The sequence below is a fragment of the Drosophila melanogaster genome, chromosome 2L, assembly GCF_000001215.4.
Source record: "Drosophila melanogaster chromosome 2L".
Lineage (NCBI taxonomy): Eukaryota > Metazoa > Arthropoda > Insecta > Diptera > Drosophilidae > Drosophila > Drosophila melanogaster.
In genome coordinates this window covers 17,895,935-17,921,864 of record NT_033779.5, presented here as the reverse complement: position 1 = coordinate 17,921,864, position 25,930 = coordinate 17,895,935, and the positions used below count along the sequence as shown (strand labels likewise).

At 39.6% G+C, this 25,930-nt stretch overlaps 1 protein-coding gene and 3 long non-coding RNA genes across 7 annotated transcripts, besides 1 other annotated feature; all 4 read left to right on the top strand.

The window, feature by feature from the left end:
* The first annotated feature begins 2,733 nt into the window (after nt 1–2,733).
* lncRNA:CR43274 (long non-coding RNA:CR43274) lies at nt 2,734–3,313 on the top strand. The gene is made up of 2 exons (NR_047991.1): nt 2,734–2,753; nt 2,815–3,313. It is a non-coding gene; the product is annotated as a long non-coding RNA:CR43274 (long non-coding RNA).
* A 3,528-nt stretch (nt 3,314–6,841) lies between these two features.
* On the top strand, nt 6,842–7,500 carry CG43271 (uncharacterized protein). Of its 4 annotated transcripts, none has more exons than NM_001259141.2 (2): nt 6,842–6,914; nt 7,097–7,372. In NM_001259141.2, exon 2 carries the CDS (start codon nt 7,194–7,196, stop codon nt 7,311–7,313), a length of 120 nt encoding a protein of 39 aa, NP_001246070.1. In that variant the 5' UTR covers nt 6,842–6,914; nt 7,097–7,193; the 3' UTR covers nt 7,314–7,372. The 4 variants fall into 4 exon arrangements, with proteins under 4 accessions (NP_001246070.1, NP_001246071.1, NP_001246072.1 ...); NM_001259142.2 differs by having other exon boundaries at nt 7,067–7,372; NM_001259143.2 differs by having other exon boundaries at nt 7,030–7,372.
* Nucleotides 7,501–7,730: 230 nt separating this feature from the next.
* Nucleotides 7,731–9,853: a mobile genetic element.
* Nucleotides 9,854–18,791: 8,938 nt separating this feature from the next.
* lncRNA:CR45333 (long non-coding RNA:CR45333) lies at nt 18,792–19,087 on the top strand. Its single transcript, NR_124344.1, has one exon. It is a non-coding gene; the product is annotated as a long non-coding RNA:CR45333 (long non-coding RNA).
* Nucleotides 19,088–19,173: 86 nt separating this feature from the next.
* Nucleotides 19,174–20,058, top strand: lncRNA:CR45332 (long non-coding RNA:CR45332). The gene has a single exon (NR_124343.1). It is a non-coding gene; the product is annotated as a long non-coding RNA:CR45332 (long non-coding RNA).
* Nucleotides 20,059–25,930: the final 5,872 nt, after the last annotated feature.

Genomic DNA, 25,930 nt, shown 5'->3' with positions numbered 1-25,930 from the left:
CGTTATACCCACACTCATAAAGGTGCACATAAAGAAAATATAATGTTTTGTCAACTACTTATATATGTCTCTAAAAATATTACTTTATTCAGAAGATATTGTTAGTGTTGGTTTTATTGTATATATATAACATTTAAATACTGAATCGAGCTTCAACCAAAATGCCAAATTCGATTCAAAGTTGGCATATGTTTTCTTGCAGTGCACTCACACATATAACCCGCCTGTCTACACAGGGAAAGCCCTATCGGATGTCAGTGTTGTGGCCCACTAACATTTTTATATCATTTTTCGTATTTCTTTTTCATTGTTTTCCCTCTGCTGCCCACACTTTTTTGGCCTGGCGAGTAAGCGCCAACAATAAATAAATGCGCTCGCATTCCCATAGACTCGCACAGATACTTTTGCTCACACACGGACAGCGATACAGTTACAGGAAATTTATAGATCTAACCGGATGTGCGTCTCTCTGGTGACAGAAACAGCGAGATAGGAGACATAGTTGGAGAGCGGGCCCCATATCTGGTACATACTGTATATACATATAACACTTTCTGTGTGTGTCTATTACATGTACAAATAGCAACAAAATGACCAACTAAATAAATAGTTTTCCAACCGCACAGAGGCAGGCGGAACAGGCCAACAGGAATGTGGCAGCAAGCACCACTCCGGTTTCGTAGAACTCGCTTCTAGGGCTTTCCCATGACCAATTAGATTGCAGCTATAATATTTGCAGCAAACATGAGCGAATATATGGTTTTACAAAAGGTATATCGGTGTGATTGAAGAGCGCCGAATTCAAATAGAGTCCTGGCCGACACTCTGCCATGTATCCTGTTGCCCTTTTATTTTAGGTTAGTAATTGCATTGCACCTGTATCTAACTCAATTTCCCAGGCCCGCCCTCTGATCACATCCCCTTGGGCAATTGTTCCAATCGAGCACTTTCGGGCTCCCCAGCAATTGGAAAATAGAGACAAGTCTGCGTTTCTGCTTTTCTGCTGATTTCCTGCTGCTGGCATTGTAAATCCTGCCGAAGGATAGTATGGGTATATATCTATATATCTCACTGGCCTTACTACATAAACGACTCAGAGAAAGACGAGGCAAGGCAAGCGTATTATTGCTTCAGTCTTGCTTGCTGTATTTATATATCTATTTCCGAGGAGTACACACTTTGGGAAAACTTTAATTTATAATAAACAAAATAATAATAAAACAAAAAAAAAACAAAAAACAAAACAAGACATAAAACCCGCTGTCATATATTTTATTTGTGAGGTTTCTTAAAAAAGATAGTTTTCACTTAAATATTATTAAATAGCTTATATTGGCTATTTTAAACGTAATGTTTTCTGCAGTGCAGCACAATAAAATATCTCAAGTTGGTGATGAGAAGCGAGACGCAAAGCCATGTGAGTCTGAGATATAGCTGCTTGCAGCAGGAAGAAGCAGGTCAGCAAATGCAACAAAGCTGCTTATCGCTTAACGCTCGGTGTAATGCGTTTAAACTTGATGATTGATTCTGGGCAAGTGCCACTCCCCCGCCCCCAAAGACCCTCTAAGCCATTAGCTGCAACTAAGTGCGGATACCGATAGAAAAGTGAACAAAAGTTCCTTGGTCAAACTTTGAGGGGGGGTTCGGCTTGTTTCGGGGTTATCCAAGAACAGCCTAGTATGAAAGGCGGGAAATCCCTTTTCGCTAACGCCCCTTATAACAGATTTTCCTCCTGCCGGCGCCATTGTTCCACTCATTTTATGTTGTTGCCTGCGTTTTATTGACTGAAGTGTGGCCGGCTATGGCAATGGCGGCCATTGTGCCCTAAACTAAAACAAAGTACTGTTAGAAGCACTTTCTCTTCTCACGCTGTCAATGTATTAGTGTGTGAGTGCGATTGTGTCTGTGCCAGTCTCTGTGTGTATGTGTAGTGGTAATGGCGGGTTATATGCGTGCGTGTTACTGCGCAAAGATGCCCCATAAATTTCGCGCGTTTTCGCCTTCAATTTTTTCGCCTTGCGCTTTGTTTTTAATTTTTTTCTCGTGCTATTTTTAGTGTTATTTTTTATGACAGAACGAGAATGGAACAATTATTTCTGCAGCTGAAAGTTTTTGTGCACCACGCATGTGTATGTGTGTGTGTGTGAGTGGCGATCTCTTTCTAAATTTAATGACTTTGGCAGCTCTCGACCACTAAATCAAACTGTTATTGCTCGCTCCTATTTCTTTTTGTCACCTAAATTAATTTTACGATGTCTGATGTGGCAAGTGGTTGCAGACAGTTTTTACATTTTGTGCGCTTTAGTAAGGGACAAAAACTTTCAAGACTTTTTGCAGCTGATACCAGCTAATTAGCTGAAAAGGCTTTTGCCACCGAAAGAATAAAAGGCTGCTCGAAATAAAACTGCTGACAAAAAGAAAAGCGAAAGAAATTTCCGCTGTGAATAAATTCAAGGGGAACCCCCCAAGCGAGAAAGTCATACATTTTTTTCATTAATATAGACCCACGAATGTTTGCAACTGTGAACCGAGAGGAATAAATGTTGCAGACATGCACGTTTCACCAACACTTTCGAGTACACAATAGTGCACTGCAATGGCTTAAACACTCCGAAATTCGAATAAATAAATATTTACATTTAAAGTAATGTTTGCATGTCATTTAACGTTTTTTCGGATCAAGTTTACTTTTCCTTGAGTTCCATTTAATCAAGCTGCTACTATATAGTAACTTCCAGTGTAACATTTCGATTGTATTGAATCTTCAAGCAGTCACCATTTAACATACTCAAACTTACTTTCCTTTACCAACAGAGCCTCCAAAACAGTGGGGGCATCAGAGTGGCTTATTTACCTGGTGTTCCAGCACTTCGGCACACAGTATTTATTGCCCTGTGCTGTAGTCAAATATTATTCCACGCACTCGAACTCACGCACGACAGAGGGACATTGCAGTGGTGGCCGGATCGGTGGGAAAACGTGGCTTTGTTTGCATATTTTTTGGCTAGCACTTAACGCCGTGGCAGAAACGCAGAGCCGACCACAATGCCCAGGTTCAACATGCCATCCCACCAAACTGCGGCTGAACAGTCCGACGTATTCGCGATCCCGGCCAGAGGCTTATCCCGGGCTCTATGGCTGTACGGCTCTCTGGTTCTGGGGTCAGTTGGACTGGCTCTTTATGTACATGCATTTTTCCATTTCCACATTTAAAACGCCGCATTTCCCTCTTTGGTTTCTGTTTTTTTTTTTGCAAATTGTTAATGCTTTTGTTTTTCCCATTTCCATCGCGACGATGACGCGGCTCAGGTAGCGTTAACACTTGTTTAAAAATTTGTTATTGGATTTCTTTTGTTCGCATTGTTTATTTATTGTGGCAGTTGGCGGAGCGAGGAGTGATAAAAGGGACAGATAGTGTGGAAGGGGGTCGGTAAATCTGTGCCAGGAAACCCGGAGATGGCTGACAAGTTGGCCTCGCATAGGTCACGATTTCCCCATCTCAGTTTTTCCTATCAATTTTTTCGTTCGCCGTCCGGTAGCACCTTTGTCACTTTTCATTGGGCTTATCGGATTGCGAGTAATATTCCTGGCAAATTGAATATAATTGCGCTTAAGCTGAAAAGCGCATTAAGCAAATTGAATATCAGCGTCTCGTTGAGGTATCACAATTTATTTTTAATACCATATGCGCAAACAGAGAGCCCGCAAACAAAAGTTTCACTTTGATTGGGCGTGTTTAATTGGAAATATTTAAGCAATGAAAAAAAATATAAACTATAATTCGCAATGGATTTCATTAAGCGGCATTAAAGTAATCGACTCAAAAAGCTCGAGTCAAAAAACCTTGTGTTTATAGAGTCCTTGCATTTTAGGGGGCTAGTCTTACATATTCTAATATTTTCCCCAAATTAACTAGTTTTCCACTTTGGAAGAACTCCGAGTTCTCATTTAGCAGATGTTTCATTTCCCTGCAGTCGACAATAAAACATTTTATAATTCACCTTCTTCGTATTAGGCTAATTAACTTTCCGACAACTTTGTTTTGCTCATTTCATAATTGAAAGGACAAAACTTGCTACTTTGTCTTTGCTCACATGTGGAATAGTAGCAAGAGCCTCGTTTACGTTGGCCAGCAAGTAAATTAAGTTAATTAGAAGCAAATGAAATATGGGAAAAGTTGGCATTCAAATGCTCCAAGTGCCCCTTGCCAGGTTCGTGTCCTTGTTGCCGAGACAAAATACATATTTGGGCATTAAATTTCAGGGGGTCACGTTTTACACTTCAACAACAACGCCCCCCGTTAAATACGCTGGCTGTGACAATTGCGTAAAATTGTTGAATTAAGGGCTAGCCAATGTCTGGTCTGTGTTTTGGTTTTTCGCCAGGTCCTGGCACCAGTGTCCTGGGAAAACGGGGACGGCGGTGTGGAACAGCTGCACGTAATTTTAATAGGGAAATTCGTTTGTGCCCACAATTTGGAGACACGCGGCGGTTGAAAGATTGGCGAACTCTTACACCGGCAGCACTTAATGTAATGTAATTTAAATGCTCTCCGTTAATTATGCAGGAAATTTGCCACGGCTTTTGAAATGGTTTATATCAGTTTAAAGCACACTTTGATGTCGCGATTTGCCAAGAACTTTAGTTGGCCAATTTTCCGCTGGCTTTGGTTTCCGGTGGCTAATTAATGTTCGTTCGCCCCAAATTCAATTAGTTAAATTTTCCAAGTATGTCAAGTACGTGGCTGGTTTTCACCAAAGAAACATTTATCAAAGACACTTTACACATTTTTGTTGTGCTATTTCGATTATATTCTCTTGTCACCCTAAGCTCTTAGATTGAGACATTCCGCATTAAAAATTAAGCTAATTTCCGCAGCGCCATTAGGGAAATGTCACGACCAAATTTAGACCACTTTGATTCTGGATGCGCATTTGATCTTCTTATATAATTTGATTTGCTCTGTCGAGTATGAATATTTGCTATTCTTACAATCTTGCCGAAAATCAATGAATTTGAAATGGAAAGGAGGGAGGGATATTGAATATATTTATGTTAGAACAACTTTTTACTTTATAAAGTCATGAGTATCTACAAGTAACGCAAAACAGCTACAACCAACGAATTAGTTTGACTGTAAAGTATTTAGTCGTATATATGAGTAAAAAAAGATAAGAATTAAAAAAAAAAACATTAAAATTGTTTTTTTATTATTTAAAGAAATTTTAATAATGTAGTTCTATTTTTCTTTGGCTTCCATTATTAAATTTTCCTTTTGACTACTATTGTCTCGCAATAAAGTGCCATTGAGTTAGTCCCAAACTTGCAGAAAACAGCATCCTATTGTCTTTTCATAAATCAAGAACATAAAGTTCAGGTGTGCGGCTTTATGAAAAGAGCGAAATAAGAGCAAAACGCGGAAATCTGCATTAACCGAAAGGGCATTTGGAAGCGGTGGCCAGGTCCGGTGCAGAAATTAAAAGCAAATTTCCGACACTCCAGAGGGCTTTCTCCTAGCCGTTTGGCAGTTTTATGAGACGGTTTTAAAATCACGTTAATGATATTTACAAGGGCGGTGCTGCGGAATTTGCAAGTGGAACGGCAAACTCAATTCGGCCTTTTGACCAGAGACGCTTCCGACTTCGCCCCCCTCGACCATGGTGTTTACTGTGTGAATTTCCCGGAATTTCCCGGCCAACGCAAGTCATTTGCATAACAAAGTCCGATGAGCAGACGCACACACACACACACACACACACAGCTGGTATTTACAACATTTAAATTAGACATTAAATTTGAAAGATGGGCTGCCAGGGAACTTTTTCCATTTCTCTCTCAGGTGTTTTCTTCTTTATTTAGCCTTACGCGGTCCGCTTTTTATGCTTTTCTGCCAAATTTATTTAAGCTGCAGATAATTTTTGGTCTCTTGATTTTATGGCACTTAAATGAAAATCCGCCCGTTGTTGTTGCGTGTAATTTGGCCAGTGTCGAGTGTTTTCTTTGGGGTCGATTACGGCGATAAGCGTAATTCCTTTTTTTTTTGCCAGAGTACGACCAGTCTATATATTAACTTATTGGCAATTACAGAAGAAGGAAGCAACTGGAGAGTCAGCAAGTTTGGAAATCGTAAATATGTTTCGGGAGTTCTAGTTTAGTGCGAACATAATTCAGCGTGATTTATGGGTATTGAATTCGAGCTGCCATTTATTACCGTTATTTTAGGAAAACTAATTCTGAAAGAGGAGTGTTTTGCTCTTTTAATATAAATATATTTTATTTTCTGAAATATTTAATAACTTATGCAGACTTTGAATTATAAATGATTTTAGTTCTCAAAGGTATTAATTGTGTTTATCAGGTATTCTTAAGAGGGTAATATTCTGATTCGTGGTATCGTTTTACAAATAATTACCAAAATCTACAGGAAACAGCTTTCGAGTTTTCGTACTCGTATAAAGCAAAACCAGCTGTGGATTGTGTTCAAAATATGCCCACTTATGGCCATTAGGACTAAAAGCGTAGGAAAATACAGGGACCGAAATGAATTTTCATACAAAAAGTTTAGCGTTTCTGTCTGTTTTTGGGGGAACCCCGGGCTAGATTCATAGCTAGAGCTTTGCCATATAGGCGAAGGGGAAGCAGATGAACGGGAGAATACTAAGGAAATCAGCACATTTGGTTTTAACGACTCTGCTCCCCAGCATTTTTTCCTCATAACAACAAGGAATATGCTCCAGTGGTGGGAGCATATTCCTCTGTTTGTCCGTTTTTTCATTTTTTTTTTCCAGCCAGCTTGTTATTGTTGCTTTTTGCTTTTTAATGTGCATTTGTAGTAGTCGTTGGTGATGGTGTCATTCGACTTTTTCAGCACTACAAAGTGTCACAGGACGAGGCGCTAACATCCCTCTCAAAAGGTAATATTGTGTTCTACGAAATGTTGACTTCAGATTTAATCCAAATATAAACAGATTTGAAGCTTTGCATGGTAGACAAATAAAAATGTGACATTTTCTAGCGTAATATTTCTAGATTTCATTTAATATGCATATCCATTCGCATTCATAAGGCAATCAATCTTCGGCTATCCTTCGCACAGGCAGCCAATTCGGCTCCTTTTCTGGACCGGTTCCCAGTGTGGTGATGGCGGTGTCCTGTGAATTCAAGCAGCTGAGCAACTGAGCAGCTCCTGAAATATGCAGACAGATGAGCCGGCAACAACCATCACCCACGACAGCAACAATGGCAATGCGATGATGGCAAACTGTTATTATGCAAACAAATTACATGGCGGATATTTCACTGAGGGAAAATAAACGTTTCGAATTACAGAGCAATGTACCATATGGGGAATTATATTAAAAATCCGAGAAATACTTTATATGACTGTAAAATTCTTCACGGCGACTAGATTAAAATAATGGGTAAAATACATATGGTAATATAATCGTCCTGTTAAGGATAAGCATAAAATAAATGTATATGAATCACAAACTATTTTGTAACTCACGAAAAATGATGAAAGCACAAAATTACCCTTGAGAATATAACTCTCAACATTTTTTTCCGTCAGTGTATGAATGAAGACTTAAGTAGACCACAACTAGAGCTCTCCTGGGTTTCTATCCGTAGTTGAGCAGTTATTATTTGACCATTTCGACTGATGCTTCGTTTATTGCCAAATGTAATTAAAATATCCAATTAGTGCAGGCAGCGATCTGCATACATATATACAGTATAATTCGCTTAGCTGCATCGATAGTTAGCTGCATCGGCAAGATATCTGCATTATTTTTCCATTTTTTTGTGTGAATAGAAAATTTGTACGAAAATTCATACGTTTGCTGCATCGCAGATAACAGCCTTTTTAACTTAAGTGCATCATATCAGCTGTTTTTTTTGCCAATTTCAATGAATATCATCAAAGTTAGCTGCGCCATCTATGAATCATTTTTGCATATCTAAAAGATGGCAAGAATGCCAACTCGTTTCAGTATCTGCGCATGTCCGTTTTTGTTTTTGCTTTGATCGTGATTTTTGTGTTTTTGTTTCTTATGACACAAAGTTATTAAAATGGGTAAAACAAAGCGTGTCGTTGGACTAACACTAAAGGAAAAGCTTCAAATAATCGAGTTAGTGACCAACAAAGTGGACAAAAAGGAAATTTGTGCCAAGTTCAAATGCGACAGATCCACAGTCAACCGCATTTTACAAAAAACAAATGAAATTCATGAAGCTGTGGCCGCGTCAGGTTTAAAAAGAAAGCGTCAAAGAAAAGGAGCGCACGACTTAGTAGAAGAAGCCTTATACATTTGGTTCGGACAGCAGGAATCAAAGAACGTAATTCTTGACCGGCACGTCATATTAGCAAAAGCGAAAGAATTTTGCCAAAAATTTAACGACGCCTTTGAACCTGACGCCAGCTGGCTTTGGCGCTGGCGCAAGCGCCACAATATAAAGTATGGCAAAATACACGGCGAAACTGCTACAAATGATTCCGTATCAGCAAATGAGTACAAAAATGATATTTTGCCAGGATTGCTTAAAGGTTATAACCCAGAAGACATTTTTAACGCTGACGAAACTGCACTCTTTTATAAAGCAATGCCGAATGCGACATTTTTTACTTGTGGAAAGCAATTAAATGGCCAGAAATCTCAGAGAGTGAGACTTACTTTGCTGTTTATATGCAATGCAACTGGGACATACAAAAAAACTTTTGTAATCGGCAGATCTAAATCGCCACGATTCTTCAAGAATGCTAATGTGCCCATTCCGTACTATGCAAATAAGAAGGCCTGGATGACTAAGGATCTCTGGCGAAAAATAATGACAGGATTTGACGAAGAAATGAAAAAGCAAAATCGAAAGATTTTACTCTTCATCGACAATGCAACTAGTCACACGACTGTCAAGGACTTCGAAAACATAAAATTGTGCTTCATGCCACCAAACACAACGGCTCTACTTCAACCTCTGGACCAAGGTATTATCCACTCATTCAAATTAGAGTATAGGCGTATTTTGGTCAAACAGCAGCTCATTGCTGTTAATTGTGGTAAATCTACTGTGGAATTTTTAAAATCATTATCGTTATTGGATGCTCTATATTTTGTCAACCAAGGATGGAAGAATGTTAAAATGTTAACTATTCAGAATTGTTTTAAAAAGGTAAGATGGGATTATTATTGATATGTATCTCAAATAACGAATTTATTATTTTCAGGCTGGATTTAAGTTCAGTTTTGAAAATGAAGACACCATTGCTGAAAAAGACAAACAATGCGTAGAAGTTGACATTGTATCGAATATTAATTGGAATGAATATGCCAATGTTGATGCAGATGAGGCTTGCCATGGTCAATTAGATGATGATGAAATCGTGCGCTCTTTAGTTCAAGATGCAAAAACCAGCGATAACGAAGAAAGCCATAGTGATGAAGATGTGGACGATACTGAGCGTCCTACTTTTAAGGATGGGTTTGCAGCAATTAAGGCTTTAAAGTCCATTTTTATGCGAAACAATAATGATGAGTTTTTGCAAAACTTGAATTCTATGGAAGACAAGCTGTTTAATTTACATATAAACTCAGCTGTATTGCAAAAAAAAATTACTGACTATTTTTAAGTTAGTTTTAAAAAGTGTTTTAATCAATTCACCATCACTTAAATTTATATGTCGATCTTACTTATCATTAAGAATGAAATTATCAGTTCCTTTTATGTTTAACATTGTTATAAAGAAATAAATTCTTTATTTTTCCTTAAAAAAAAAAAATTAAGTTAGCTGCATTTTTAAGTTACCTGCATCGAGGCATTGTGCAAAGTACTCGAGGCAGCTAAGCGAATTATACTGTATATGTATATGGGCCTGGTGGCCAGAACTTTTATGAGCTCCGTTCCCTGTTGGCCACATAACTAATGACCAAGAGGACAACCTCGAGTTCGGGCGGCAACATAAATTCCCTTTTGGGTAAAATTAATAAAAATGATTGCAGTCGCCTGTCCCCCTGCTACGTAGAATGAATGAATGGCGCATGCCAGCTGTTGGCCAAACACGCTTTTGATTGCCAACAACACCCAGGAACTACAAACCAACATTGTTGTAAGCTGGAGCCAGGCCCAAAACAAAACATCAGGAAGGGAGCTAGTGGGAAAAAATGGAACCCGTCTTTCATCAGAGCATGCATAACAAGCAGCTCGGCTCAAACTAAAGCTGGACAGTCAGACAGTCATGGGGAATGGACCAAAACCATGGCAAAGAAATGGGCCAGGACGCCACCACCACTGTCCTGTCGCTCACTTGGCTCATATGGTGAGCGATAGGGATGGGCTTGGAAAACCATTTCGGATGTCCTTGGCGTCGCTTTCCTTGTGTCATGCCACTGCAAAATGACAAACAGTTCGCGGGATGTGATGCAAACCCAAAGCAAACGCGAAAAATAAGACAGGATCAGAAGGACATGCGATTGGGCTATAAAATACCTATTCATTTAATTTGACAAGGCAAAGTCGCGAAATTAAATTAAAATTTTTCTTTTATTTAAAGACTGTTCTGGGCTTGAAAAGAAATTAAATATGAAAGAAAAGTGGCCTTGAAACTTTAGTTTCAATTGTTTAATTTATTGTAATTAAATCAAATACTCATTACACAATTTATTACATTTTCAGAGAATGCACGTGTTTTCCCATTTTAATATAATCCACATTAAAAAGAACATTCACAGGCAAATAAGCCCAGGGCATTCAAAAAATTCCATTTGCACAAGCCTGTCTACAGTAAAGACCACTCCGTTTGACAGGCAGTGAGAAATCCTTAAACTCAGCTGCTGCTTAAAGCGCCTTTTAATCCAACATGGTGCTCAACAATGGCTTTTTTAGCCGCTCCAACCACATCGCAGCACCACCCGCGAAAAGCCACTAAAGCAACCACAGTGGTTATAAGCACTTCACATCTAATCAATTATGCCATCTGCACATATCGTTTTAGCTCTCAGAAAAGTACATTGGCCAATGCCCACATAACATTTAAATATGCATGAAGATTTTAAAGCACCGCGCCAAGGATCAGCTATTCAGCGAGGGAAAAGAGAGATAAAATATAGCCGTACAGACAAATGAAATTGTAAGGAAAGCAGCACGACCAGCGTGAAATAAACAAAGCAGAAAGGGAGGAAAAAATACTCAGAAGGAAGCCCAAACAGGGACAGGACACTCCAGCTGCAGAGCAATCGGGATCCGAATACGAATCCGATTTAGACTCCGACGTAGAATCAGCAACAGAAACGGCAGCCTGGATACGGAGAAGAATCAGAATCAGAATCAGAAACAGGAACCAGAGCCAACATTGCATGGCTGATGGTGCGCTAATTCCGTTAGCAATTTCACTTGCCAGCCGGGAAAGTGCGCAAAACACGAAAACAAAAATCATGGAAATTTCGGTGGGAGTCGCCTTTGAAATTCTCTTTATAAGTCAGTGTAGCATAGACATTTAGGCTTTGGAAAATTACAAGGATTCGCATAAAGAAAGAATAGTACAGCTTTTTTTGCAAGGGCTGTTGGATTGATAATAACTAATAAGAGCATACAATATACAATATTATACATACAATATTATGTAAATTCGAATCATAGATTTTGTACGTTTCTGATTTTTACCAACTGAAATAAACTAAATAGGAGCACAACAGAATTCATTTGATTTAATAATATATATTTAATGTGCAAGGATTAAGATATGATATCCTTTATACACCACCTGTTTTTCGGAGATACTTTTCTATAGTTGAGTCAAATAAACGTAATGAAGTAGTCAAATTTTTGGCTCTCCGGAAAATCAACTGCAAACGCACATATGCGTGGAGCTCTTGGAACAAAAACTCACTTTTCCGAGAAAACAGAGCAAACATCCGGTGTCTGACGGTAGAGAAACAAACAAATCTTACGCTGCAATGAGAAACGAGGCGAAACTGCTTAACGGCTGCCGTTTTCTGCTGCCATTCGTCCTGTCAAATGTGCAAAGGAAAAAAACCGGGGGATAACAACAAGAAAGCTGAAAGAAACGAATGAAATGGCCAAGCAAATTGTATTAGTGCGGGAGTGTGTTGGCCACATTGCAACAGATTAACGTGCTTTACTTGGCTTAAACATTAGCAAACAGAGGAGGGGGAACAGCCGTGATGGTCGAGGAGGAAAATGGGCGAAACCTTTGCCCCAAAAGTGGACGCCGCACAAAAGTAACGTTAATTGCATTGAGGGCACACATATGTGGTCCCAGCTGCCCCTGCATTGCCCTCCTTTGACATCCACAAAAAAATTTTAGATAAAGGAAACCACGCACACACTCACTTGTTTGCTTTATTTCCTCTGGCTGGATGCTGGTTGCTGCTTGTTTCTTGTATTTATTTACATTAATTGGATTTCAATGTGTAACAAGCAGATACATCCGATATAAATTGGATACCAGAGCCGGAGACAAGGCATCCTCAAAGGCTCAAAGGAAAACTCAAAGGACTCAGAACTTAAAGGCCAGCAGTATGGGCAAATCGGAGAAAAAATGGTAACTTTTTGCCGAAGTTCAGATTCACGCGGTATTAAGATTTTAACTTCATTTCAAAATTCCATTAATATGTAAAATAGGGAATAAGTCAAATCAATTAATAAATAAATAAATATTTAGTTAAGGCTTTTAATCTCTTCAGTTTTAAATGTATATTAAAGCGCTGCGAATGGATTGTGCAGAAGATAAGCTTAAAAATCAATATAATACATGGGCTATCCACTCAATGACGAGATTAGGACTAATGGTCTAAAATAATTAAGCAGCCTCTGCAAACTGGCTAAATCACTGGGTCATTGTGGGCTTAGTAGAACGGATGATGTGGCCCTGCCAACCATGTTAGATGGAGTGTGTGTCCTGTGTGTAAGTGTGTGGAGGGCGGGGACAGGATCTCCTGCTAAAAGGATATGTCGGACTTACCCTAAGTACGGGGAAGCCGCAGCCAAGTGCAGTGGCGACACTAACAAATGAACCCGGTTCGGGGCCATGACAATGGAGAATATGGAGGGAATGGTGGCAAGCTCAAGCATATTGAGCGTAAAACCAGAAGATTTAAAGGTACATGCACAAAGATGATACTACTTAGACATATGTCTTTCGCCCGGCTCCCTCACGATTTATGGTAGCAAGAGAGGCAGCCAGCGAACCATCATCAAAACCGGCCAGTGCAAGCCTTTCGCTCTCCATCCATCATGTTGGCAGCTTTTGCATAGACCAAGTCGAGTCCTTCGGCAGGAAAAGAAGCATCCAGGAGCTGGGCTAAAAGGGGAAAGGCCGAGAGAAAGCCATTTCATTGTGCCAAGTGGCTGTTTATGATGTTTTTGCTTCCCGGAAGTTATCAGTTGCCCTGACCCAGGACCACAGTCTCAGACTCAGTCTCAGTCTTTGGACCAGTACCATACCAAATCCACGACCGAAAGTCAACTCTGGGTGTTGCCTTAAAATGTTGTTAGTTTGACATTTTCTTGCCTCACTCCTTGCCATTTTATTTCAGGCTGCTGGGAAAGTTCTACTCTAACAAGGGGTATTTAAGCTGCTAAAAACTTGTATAATAATGTAATGTACAGTCTGGAAAGTGGCCTTAAAACGAGCCCTTTTGAAGTTCGGATGCTCCAATATTTAAAACTTTATAAAAATAAAATAAGCTTATTAAATTTAGAATAAGAGAAGCTACTTACAAACAAAGTCTCAGCTTTCTATTTGCCGAATTTTATTTAAATGCAACGATAGTACATGAGATATGTTTGTGCATTTGAAAAGCATCCTAAAGGGTGTATGGGTTTATGAAGGGAATATGAGCTACGGTGCTTGCTCTTAAGCCGTATAGCATTTCATTTTGGCCACCCTCAGGGCTTAGCCAACAAATGGTTTTCTTAAATTGTTTGCCATTTTCCATTTTTGGTCCTCCCAGTGCAGTTGTTATTGTAACTCTTAGTGCGGCCGTTGAAAGCTTCCTTAAATAAATTTTTTGCAGTTTACAGTTTCCGCATTTTGGTGTTGAAGACGAGCCTCGACCGAACAGAATAACAAGCTGATGGCCAAAAAAGAAGCATCCGCCTGTTGTCCTGCCCAAAGCCAATCATCAGCTGGCTTGCCTATTTGAGCACCCGAGTCGAAGGCCCCAGACCCCAAGCTTCCTGCTCTCGTTCGCTTTAACAATGTTAATAATCTTATTTTGTGCCTCAATGGACTTTTCCGTTCCTTTCTCCCTGGGCCAACGGCCCTTTGTTCGCAGACGAGTGCAAAAAGCACAGCAAGAGCCAAATATGCATGGCATTTTATTGCATACCTTAAATGCAATTTTTGTAGCACAATTTTTGGCGCTGCTTTTTGGTAACTTGCCTGAACGACAAAAAAAAAAAAACTTATTCACTGATTTTTGTGCCCTTCTGCTGGCCAATTTTTTCGCTTGCACTGCAACTGCCGTTGGCCCAAACAGCAGCCTTTGCCATTTTTATCATTCCGCGCAAAGTTGCAGCAACATTTGTCCTTTGCCATTCCCAGTTGCCCGAGTCGAAAGGCTCTGAGCCTTTTGCAATGTCATTGGGCCACATTTTGCGCTTGGAAATAAAAGCCAGTTAACGGCAATCGCTTTAAATGACTTCTTGTTTACACTTGGGATTCCATGTTATTTTTGAGGAATCGTTTAACTTTTTTGAAAATAACACATACGTATGTTTAATATAGTGATATTGTATTCCATCGAATGATTTACTTAATTTACTTAACTTAAAATGAACTATTATGTTGTAATTCTGATAATTATTTTTCGGAATATTTAATTATACCTTTTTTTTACATGTTTCATTGAAACTAGTCCTACAGAAGAAGAAATTATGAGAAGTCAGAAGAAATTATGAAATCAAAGAAAATTAAACAATTGATAAAACCAATATCAAACCGCAAAAAAGGAAGCAAGGTGACTAAAGTCCTTTTACTAGACGATGAAAGCATAATAGAAGAAAGCGGAGGGGAATAAAAGAAGGAGCGAAAACTGAATGGTATCATATTACTTAGGTTTAACCTGGGGCCGGGCAAATGTGTGGCGGAAAAAATTATTCACGAGAAAAAACAAAACTCAAACAGATTACCAGGAGCGTAAAACGACATGGAACGGAACTAAAGCGGACCAAAAGTAGTAAAAGAGGGAGTCGAATAAATAAATAAATAAAATCAGGAGCCAGCCCTGATTTCGTTAGGGGTCCTTTTCCGTTTGGACTGCTCCTGCTCCAAGTCCGATTTCCGGGCCCCTGCTGCAAATGAAACCCAGCCAGGCGAAACTCAAACAATAAATGGCATAGATAATGCCCTAAAATATTCAATTAGTTTATGGCCACGTTCGCCATTTACGTGTGCTCCACGGATGCTCTGGGCCTGGTCAAACTGAAAAACTTCAGCAGCAGAACATTTCCAAAAAATTAGAGATGTTTCGACCGTCGTTTTTGTACCTTTTTGATATATTGTGTGGGTTTTTTGTTCAGTTTCTTCTTTTTTTTTTTTATTCACGTACTCTGCAGCCCTTTTAATGGGCAGCCGTAAAATGAGAGGCGGAGAACAAGAGAAAAATGTTGCATTAAAATATTTTTATTGCCTGCTGAAGTGCAAAAGGAAAATTTGCAGAATTAAAGGGCACGCAAAAATTGAAAATAAAAATTAGATAATGGGCGAAAAGGGAAGACATGATATAACTTTTACGGGTCATAAACTCATGTTTTTAGTGTGAAATGCTTCTGGTAATGATACGCTTTAAAAACACCAAATAGTACTGTACTGTAATAGTACTGAACGAATGCTGCAGAACTGAATATGCAATAATTTATAGAAGAAAATTGGTCACGTGTTCATTGAAAGTGTGTACCTAGCTATCTTAAGAAACATTCGAATGACACCACACTTTCTTTAAATCTCTATTTCTCAACATCGCCTTTGATCTCGTGTCACATCTCAAAAGATTCTCATGTGTCAAGTGGATTCGCCTACTAATCACTCGGCCAGATACAATTCGCAATCACCGAACGAATGCGGCTCAACTCCCCTCACTCACTCATTACTCACGCATTTGACTGCTGTCGCAGACAAATTTGGGTTTAGCATGCACATTTGCCAAAGCCCTGACAAATTAATGCACATTTGCGATAGCATCTTCAATTCAAATCACGCGACATGTCGCGGACTTGGCGGCAGACAGATGCCATTGAAAATCAAATGGCAACTCATTTGACGCAGCCCCAGATGTTTTCACCTTTTCATCAAGACAACGGGTGCGATGGCGTTGACGCCGTCATTTTTGGTCGACATTGTTTTGGGCCAACGCGTTTGTCATTGTAGCCTGGCGCCCAAAACACTCATTTGTGTGGCTCCAAGTCTGCGAATCCACGCGTCCACGTCGTAGTCTTGCAAATGCGCAACAACTCGCTCAAGTGTAAATAAAGCCAAGAACATCGCGATTGGGAGTACGAGTCTGGCGAGGATGAACCTTATCCTTTTTGGCACAGCTCGTCCCAATGGCGTCTGCGGCATTGACAAAACACCTGCACGAGCGCATGGCAACGGGCCAGGTGAATGGTGTATGCTATTCTGGCTCCACGACTGCTGCAACTTTTTATGCTAAGATGCTGCAACGGAAGTGGGGGATTTCTAGTCCTCGCTGCGTATAAGTAAAACGGGAATAACGCGAATGCTATAGCTTGAAGCCGCCTCTGAAATGTTAATAAACCTAGAGATGTTATCCATAGTCAAGCTAACCATTTGCATATTCAACCAGATTTAATTTAAAAGAAGGCGATATGGGTAGCGAAGATCATCCCACCTGACTCGCTCGCGTAGAAAATTCAAATAACTTAAATTTGTTATTTTTTTTATGTATCTATACATACTTGAATAATATAAATTATAAAAGCTGTATTAATCTGTACTTATTTATGCAGCAATTACTTACTCTTTAAATAATATATAAAAGTGAATAGGAAATAAAAAAAAAAAACTGTTGTGTTAGAATGATAGGAACTCAAGAAGTTCCTTAGACGGAATGGGGTCACAGGAGCACTCGTAGAATATTAAGTGAAAATAAGAAGCTAGTTGAAGATAGAATTTTCTACTTACAGATTTTCTATTGTGCTTCCCTAAAAAGGCTGAATATAGATATTCATTATGGCATTTCTAACGCAAGCAAAACTAGGAGCATGCTACCTTCATCTCTGACGTTGGGGACTTGTTCGCCTTTCTGGCAACTATTGTCGCCTGCCACGCCCCCCTTCGCAGACTCAGACAATCGCATGACATGTATAAATGCAGAATGGCATAGCGGCACTGTCTGTGCACTTCTGTATCTGAATCTGCAGTTGTGTCTGGCTGTCTGTCTTTTTGCGAGTGTCTGTGCTCATGGCGAGGTGAATGCATTTGGCGCACACGTGCTTTCTGGCATTACCACCTCGAACTCTCCAGTTGCTCGTATTTTGAGGATACCCACCTCCCCACTATATAACGTATTTGCGACTGGGCCCAAGCGGCAACGATTCTAAAGGACGTCGCTATTGTGAGAGGTCCTTGGGTGGGCCAGGCAACACGTTGCCACCGGAGAGATAATAAGCCTGACGTAAATTAGTTAGCCATTTTGAGTTATGAATGCGCATTTCAGCATTCACCATTGGTGAAGTACTGCGAAATGGATCGGAATAATTTCCACTAAGCTTTTTCTCGGTAATGAAAGTTAATAGAGATTCTTGCACTGCAAAAGGTTTTAGATGCTCAAAGGGATTATTGTTGGCATAGCACCGGAATTAATCTGTTTAAACTCATTTGGAATCTAAAGTTACTAATTAGACAGATCGCCATATTCCTGATAATAATATTAGGTATGGATGACCAGAACTTTTGTATTTCAAACGAAATCACCTTGACTTCCTTATCCCAACCAACTTGTCTGTCCAATTGGCACTGCTACATATTTTATGCCGAGAAATACGATGTACGCATAATTAAGCATTTCATGGTGCAAACAAGCACACTCAGAGTCTGGTGACTAATATGCCCAATCATAAAACTAATCCTCATGGCAGAGGAAAAACCTCATTAAAATAACGCATACGCAACGTTGTGTGTTGACAGACGGGAGTCCATAAAACTGGCAAGCCCAGAGGCCATGGTTAATGTGTCTGCCGGCCCAAAACCAACCCAGGTTTTTGCGGCCAAGAAGTCTAACCAAGCGAAATTAACATAAATGAATTTGCAGTTGTCCGTAGGGGAACGCCATACCATAACCCTTGCCCACCAAGTGCGAGAAATGCCCAGACAAATGGCCAAATCACACTGACCTGCAGTTTAATGTGGCGAGACGTGCGTGCATGCGGGGTTCTCAAGGGCTTTCGGGGCTTGGGCCCAAATTAAAGATGAATGAAAACTTGTGGCAACACGATATAAATCATTTATGCCACGCTAAGTCCAGAGCCAGGGCCTGAAATGAGTCTGGAGCCAAAGGTGCCAGGCATATTAATTAACGCACTGGGCTTGGGCCTTCGAATCACTGGCTTTAAGGCGACGACGAGGCACTAACCTACAGCAATATGAATGCGAAAAGTGTGTCAGCCGAACAAAAAAGTTCGAGAGAGAGGAATATTTTTAAGGACATGCGCAGTGCTGTATGCGATCCACAAACAATTCGAACTTCGGGCCTCAACTGTTAACATTGACCAAGAAATTATTCGGAATGGCCAACGACGGCAGCATCCCAGAAAATTCAGTCAAGCGGCGTTGCTGTTACCGAGCACAACACACATTATCCTCGACTTTCGTTGGGAGCCCAGTGTCTTTCACTGAAAATCGCGTGAATTCGTCGTGATTAACCGGCACATTGCCTATTTTTCCGCAAGTGGTGCTGAGTCGATTGTCCATAATTGACAGTCCTGTCAGTCGAAATCGAGTCAAAACGGGCCGAGGAGAGCAGAAAGGGCCAATAAAGTGTGTGTTAAGTGCTTGACTTGTTGCCATAGTTTTGGTGTGTTTATTACATATATATAAATATATTTATATATTCAAGGTGGCAAAACGAGTTGCTAATTAGCCTAAGGTGTGGCTAAGAAAATATATCAGCATCCCGCGGTAAAATTAAATTAATAGGCTAACTTCTACTAAAAATCAAAATTTACATCAATACTAAATGAAATCAAAATCAAATATATAATAATTGAAAATCAAAGAGTCTCAGAGTGAAATACATAAAAAGCATAAATATTGTTTCTGTCAAACGAAGCGAACACTGTAAAAGTTTGCGATTAAATAAAAAATCGGATGACACAAAAACAAAATATCACACCAGTGTCGCAAAAAAAAATTCAGAATCCATCAGTGAACAGTAAACGGTGACAAAAAAAGTTTATAATAGAATTGTGCATAATTCATAATTCATTTTCAATGCAATGCAACTGATTCAAATTAATCCAAATTAGATAAAGTAAACAGGAATAACATATGCTTATTAAATCACTGATAAAAACTTCATTTAATCGAGATTCATTTGACCTAAATCCATGTTAATCGCGAAATATAGCAGTTTGATCAAAGTGCAAATGGCAAGAAGCAGCGGAAATTGTATTGACAACACAGTGCCGGAATGCACATAAAATAAAACAAATATCAAATTGCAATGTTTTAAACGGCAAGCTGCCATTATTAGAATATATAAATGCATTAAAGTGCTCTTACAAAATTGTATAACTCTGTGCAGTCGCGTTTTTGTGTTGGTGTCGCCTAATTGAGCATGCATTAAAATAATAGGCAATATAAATAATCTCGTCATAAATATAAGAGAATGCTTACATAATTTAGGCTTTTGAAACATTTAAAGCCACGAAGTAAAAAAGCGTATATCTGTCTATGTGTGTTTCCATGTGTGTGTGACTGTGACAGTGCGGATGAAATAAATGCTTTAATTAAATACATGGCATAAACAATCGGCCAGCTCGGATTACCATTGGGAGTACGCAGAAAAAAATAATTCAGCTGGTAAGCTTAGACTCGCAATAATTGCATTTATTTCTCGTTCGATTCAGGCGGCAATGAAAATTGAGCAAAATAACAAAGTCCGTTTTTTATTTGAAATTAATTGACTATTCAACCACGAAACAGGTATAAATAACCTGCAGGTGACCACTGATTGAACTTTATCAATTGATCCAATTTGTGATATTGAGTTGTTCGTAATTCCCGGCTCATCCACATATACACATTGAAATGCAGTTCAATTTAATACAAAAGAAAACTTTTGCGGAAGGATAAAACGTAAACTCCTAGTTCACTGGTTAATAAATTATTCATTGATTGCAAAACTTATTGATGCTGAATTAATTTGGAAAAACAACAAAATAAAAGTCTCGAGCGGAAAGAAAGTCAGTCACATTTAATGTGATTTTCATTGATTTCCCTTTGGCATATAAAGCGAAATTAATTGATTTCTAATGTTGATAAAAGTAAAGTAAACAGAACACTTGACAACCATCCCACCCTCTGCACCATCTCCTGATCACCTACACCCCGCGCGTTTTCTGAGTTTTTCCTCCTTTTTCTATTCTTACCTCCCCCAATCTTGGTTGTCAAAGTTTACTTTGAATGTTGATTTTGGGGACGAAATAGCAAGCAAGTCTCCATCAGTCGAGGAGGACTTTGTGTTGCTATTGCGTGTAATTAATTTTCCAGCTCGGAGCTGCCGCGAGTTTCCCTGGCAACCAAAAAAGAACCCATCAAAACTATCCTATAATTAATTTAAATGTAGCTTAAAATGTTTTGACATTTTTCAAAACACTTACTACCCGCCCCCCGGCATAAGTTTTCATTGGCGCTTGTCGTTTAAAAGCCAAATGTCACATTGTATTCTTTATAATTGTAGGCCATGAATTTTAAACTTAATTCCGCCAATGGCCACTATGAATATTCCTTCGTGATTAACCACAGCAGATAGGCTTTGTGTCTTTTATAACGTCGTTCTTTAAATTGCACATTGTTCTTTCTTAGAAACTGGACTGATTGCTTATTAAATGCTGATAACAAAGTTACCTACATACATACCATACAAACATACTTTCTTAAATGAAAAAGAGGAGATTTTCATTACATGCAATACCAGGGCTTCTCCTCTGTTAAGATTATCATTTTAAGTCTAACTAAGCGACGGCTTGTTGCACTAACAGTCACAGCTGCATTTGCCCACCGCGATCCCATTGTCACCCTTTTCTTGCCACAAACTGCGACGTGCCCAAGTGCATGACAAATACGGTGAGGTATGCCGAGGCATGCAGTAATAGGAGCAGACGTAGCAGGAGCTACCCCATGGCCATTATCAAGACCACAGCTCCGCCAACTAAGGGTGTTTGGCAGCTTTATCGGGGCCTAATGCCTATGTATAATGCTAAAATTCGAACGACGTAAACAATTTGTAAGTCATGTGTAAACATCATAAGTTACTAGGCGCATTCGTTCGTTCCAATTATAAGCACTTAATGTATCACCGGGGAGGATCCATACGCCACGTAGGCCCAACGTGCATATATTACGCATACGCCACGTTCGCCGGCAATAAAAACAAACAAAATAAACACGGAAGGGAAGCTGTCTGAGTGCTGCTACGCCGAGTTAGTTAAACAGCAGCCAAGTAATTAGATTTTTCCACATGAAGCAGATAGGCAAAGAGAGAGAGCGAGAGGGGAGAGCATGCAAGCAGGATGGCGCATCGAGCCAAGTAGTGTGCAAATACGAGTAGTTTCAAGTGCAAACAAAGGGCCTGCTGCCATACAATTCAATTATAAAAAAAAATCCCAGGCGGAAGCGAAAGCAGCCACATTCAGAGAAAACTTTCAGCGGAAAACTTAATGCATTTAACGCGTGCGGGGCAAGCAAATGGATTAGTGAGCAGATGAAACTTTTGTTATTCTCGTTAAAATCCCGACATATCCACCAACCACCCACCAAAACCAGCCCACCTGCCATAAAGTTTTGCGTTGTCACATACCTTTATATATATTTTGCCATATGCCACATGCCAAAATCTCTCTTGAGGAAAAGGAAAACAAAAATAACCCAACTGCAGCCCTTTGGGTATTTTCCGAGTTTGTTTGTGTATTTGCGTTGGTGATGCCCACCGAAAAGTTGTGCTTGAATCTCACATTACACTAGATGTGTGCTTTTTGCAATTTTTTGCTTTTTATCGCGTCACAGCCAAAAACACGTGACTGCAGAGACAGGTGGCAAGTGGGCAGAAAAAGTGGTAGCATAACTTTGACTGTGCACCAATTGACGTTGGGAAAAAAGAGAGCGACAAAAGAATTAATAAACTTTACGGGCATTGTTTAATTACCCAAAAGTAGTTAAAGCTTTGGTATGCAAAACCGTAATTACTAGAAGGATGTTTTTTTTTGATCAGCCAAAGTAAGCTGTTCTAAGCTAATTCGGCTTGAGGATAAAGACTGGCTAAAAAGAACTGAAGAAAGTGGAATTATTTAAACGTCATCAAAAAACCAACCAAGATTTCCAATTGCTTATAATTTTCAGTCTTCTTTTTAAACGTGTAATTAGACTGTGACTCGAATACTCTGTGCTTTATAAATGTGTACTTTTGTTAAAACGTTTTTTTCCAACTAGAACTCAATTTTCTATTATGTGCAAGACATAAGACATACTCCCAAATAAGTTTATGTTTTAGCTAACATCATCAGTAACTCATTATACCTGACTGACATAATAAAAGACAACAAACTCGCCGCTGCAGGCGGAATGATGTTAACCTCATCGATGTTTTGAATATCAGGACTTGTGTTCTTGTTGCATATATGTATATGTATAATGCATAAGCCTGCATTCGCCGCAGGTGTAAGCTTGTGTGCCTGGCTGGGTAAATTTTAAAGTCCAATTTATGCATATTTTAAATAATACGGACTTTGTGCACTCGCAAAGTTTATGCGACCACAGAGCATCCAAGTTTATAGTATTGTTGTATGCCTGCGAATAGGTGAAACGCCGGCAAGCTTTGTGTTTTGGCTTACTCGCAGACTGCAGCATCCCAGCTCCTTTTTTGAACAGATACTCGCATATTCCACTCGTGTGCATACCAAGTAAAATAGCTGAATATAAATCATGTCATGGCCGAGATAAAGGCGAAAATAGTCTCTTTCTGAACGAAAAAAGTATAAGGAATGGGTTTAAATGTGAAGACTTGACCCGAGGTTTCTCAAGAGAGCGGGCCTTCCTTGATTCGGAATAGAATGCATTTATAATGGTCGAGTGCAGTGAGTACGCAAAAATAATTGAATTACCTTTGGTGTTTTTTCTTCCAGACATCGGTCGGGACTTGCAGATAAATATAATGTTTATATATTATTTTCGGTTGGACTCACTTGCTTTACCGGCAGGCTTTTGAGCATTCAATATTATTTGGGAATAAACCTATTGAATTCATTCTACAATTTGTTTTATTTTTGAAATTTTTTCTTGATTGTATTTGAGAAGATTTTTCGGTAAAACGAAAAAAAACCGGGCAAAGGAAAATATATTTTCTTGCTTTTCTCGCATGAACTGGTCTTACGAAGGAAAAATGGGTTAAATAAGTTAAATAATTTCTCTATTCAGAAGCTTTCTCACGGTCCCCTAACATAAGCAAGTCGCTTTGACAAAATATTACAAGGCTTAATTTTTATCAACTAAATAAAATAGGTAAAAATCAATTTCCTGGTACTCAATAATTTTTTTTTTGGTTCAGTGGGAAAGTGCCTTCATAATTCCCCCAGCGGGCATAACCACTTTGGACTCTCACTCGTTTTCCGATCCCTAACAAGTTTTCCCCAAGAATGACGCTAATCCCCAAGTAATTGTCTGCTTAGCGCTTACTGCCAATTTATTGAGATTTTTGTTTTTCCCTTTTCCATTCTCACCTGTCGCACATAGTTAAGTGTGTCGATACTTTTGGCCCTTTCTGTGAATTTCGTAGGAGTTGCCTGGAAATCCCCCGCACACATAGTTATCACGTCGCAAACTTTGCGCACTTCATTTTTATCATGCGATTTTATTTATTTTGATTTTGCCACGAAGAAAGTTTCCGGCCAACGTCTAATGATGTTAACTGCTAACGGCTTATCCGGTGAGAGAATCGGCCCAGGACTGAATAACTTTGACAGGTCGTCCCCTTTGGACGACTGCCACGAACATTAAGTTACAGGATTAAGACCGTAGTGGCCTGGTTTCAGCTCCGGTCTCCACCGATGCTCCACTCTTAATTAATACCGGGCATGTGCTGAAATCAACAATTTTCTCTGGCCGAAAATTGTTCGTATGAGAGGGGTCATTCGACGCAATGAACTGTCTCTTTCGTGCACTTAATACATATAGTTTTCTTTCCTGTATGCTGGCCATCTTGTGGGCAAGGATATGCACCTACCCCGAGTACAATTTCAATTTTCTCGTTCTACCAAAGGAGGGGAGTGCAATTATTTTTGCGTTACTTTTGCACCCACTTGACACTGCGTGCGGATATGCACATATATATTCGCATAACTGGATATATGTCGCTTACTGCACTGCAGCTCCGGGGGCCCATTGATGGCCATAAATTTTTAAACAACAGAAATTACAATTACTGACCACCGGCAAAGGGAAATGCGCTGGGCCAGCGGGAAGCGCCAGCAGCGGGGTAAATTGTGAAGGATGCATAATGAAAGCAATCCATATTAAAAATATAAATCACGCAGTGCGACAAGGATGCGGAAGATGGGACTGTGGTGGACTGGGTGGGCGAAGGACATATGCCTTATGTGGCTGGGAACCATAATAATATGCCCAGCTGTCAGTCGATTCGCCTGCGGCAGAAGTCCGGCCAAATAATTAATTGGCTGCATTATGGCGCTCAAAGACTGGCTCCTCGGTGAAAGTGGGCAAAAGTGCCCGGGGCATTTAAAGTGACGGTCCAAGGGGCAACCGAGACGCACTTCCAATGCCACTTCCACCTGTCAATGGCAGTCATTCATTGCTGTCATCGGCCATTCCATTCCGGGGCATAATTTTCAACTTGTTGTGGTCGCCCAATTGCCGTTCATTAAGAGCGCGTAATTGTGGGCACAGTGGTTTGGTTGGGGCTATCTTATGCGCATTCACTGGATATGGGCACAATGCCATGCGAGAAGGTCCTCTAGAGACGCCAGGATGCTCTCGAGAGGTCATTAATTTGCCTCAATCAATAACAACAAATATATTTTCACTGATTGATGAAAGGCCATATTTATTTATGATTTCGAACTATTTCCAATTAACTCCTATTATACAGATGAAATTAACTTAATGAATATTTATAATATGTTCATGTTTAGTTTATTCTAATATTAAACCTAATTGTTAAACAAATGGTATGTGGTGGAATGTAAATTTTTTCTCTTGAAAGTTCCCTCTAGTGCTCACCATATATTTTATTGATTGCAAAAGAACACATTTATTTTAGTTTTTTGTTTATATTCTGCCTTCTAGCATCTTGGCCATTCAGCCATAGCTATTTATTTTTCAACTGGCTCAAGATAGCCCTGCAGTTGCCTTGGAATGCACAACATTTTAGACCCAAGTCAAGTCGAGACCCAGGGGCACAAGGAGGATCCAGGGCCAAGGATATTAGCCTGCATTCCGAGCAGCTGTTGTGTCATTGTCGCCGGGCGGTATCCTTGTTTTTATAAGCTCTCTTGCATGTAATCAGTTAAGGATATTCATGGACATGACTATGATTTTAGTGCACACACACACAAAAAGAAAAGCACAGTGGCATGCATGTATTCTACACAGAAAAATAAAAGTTTTCTCGGCGATACATCAAACTTTATGCCTCTTTATTTCACATGACATTCTTATTCTACT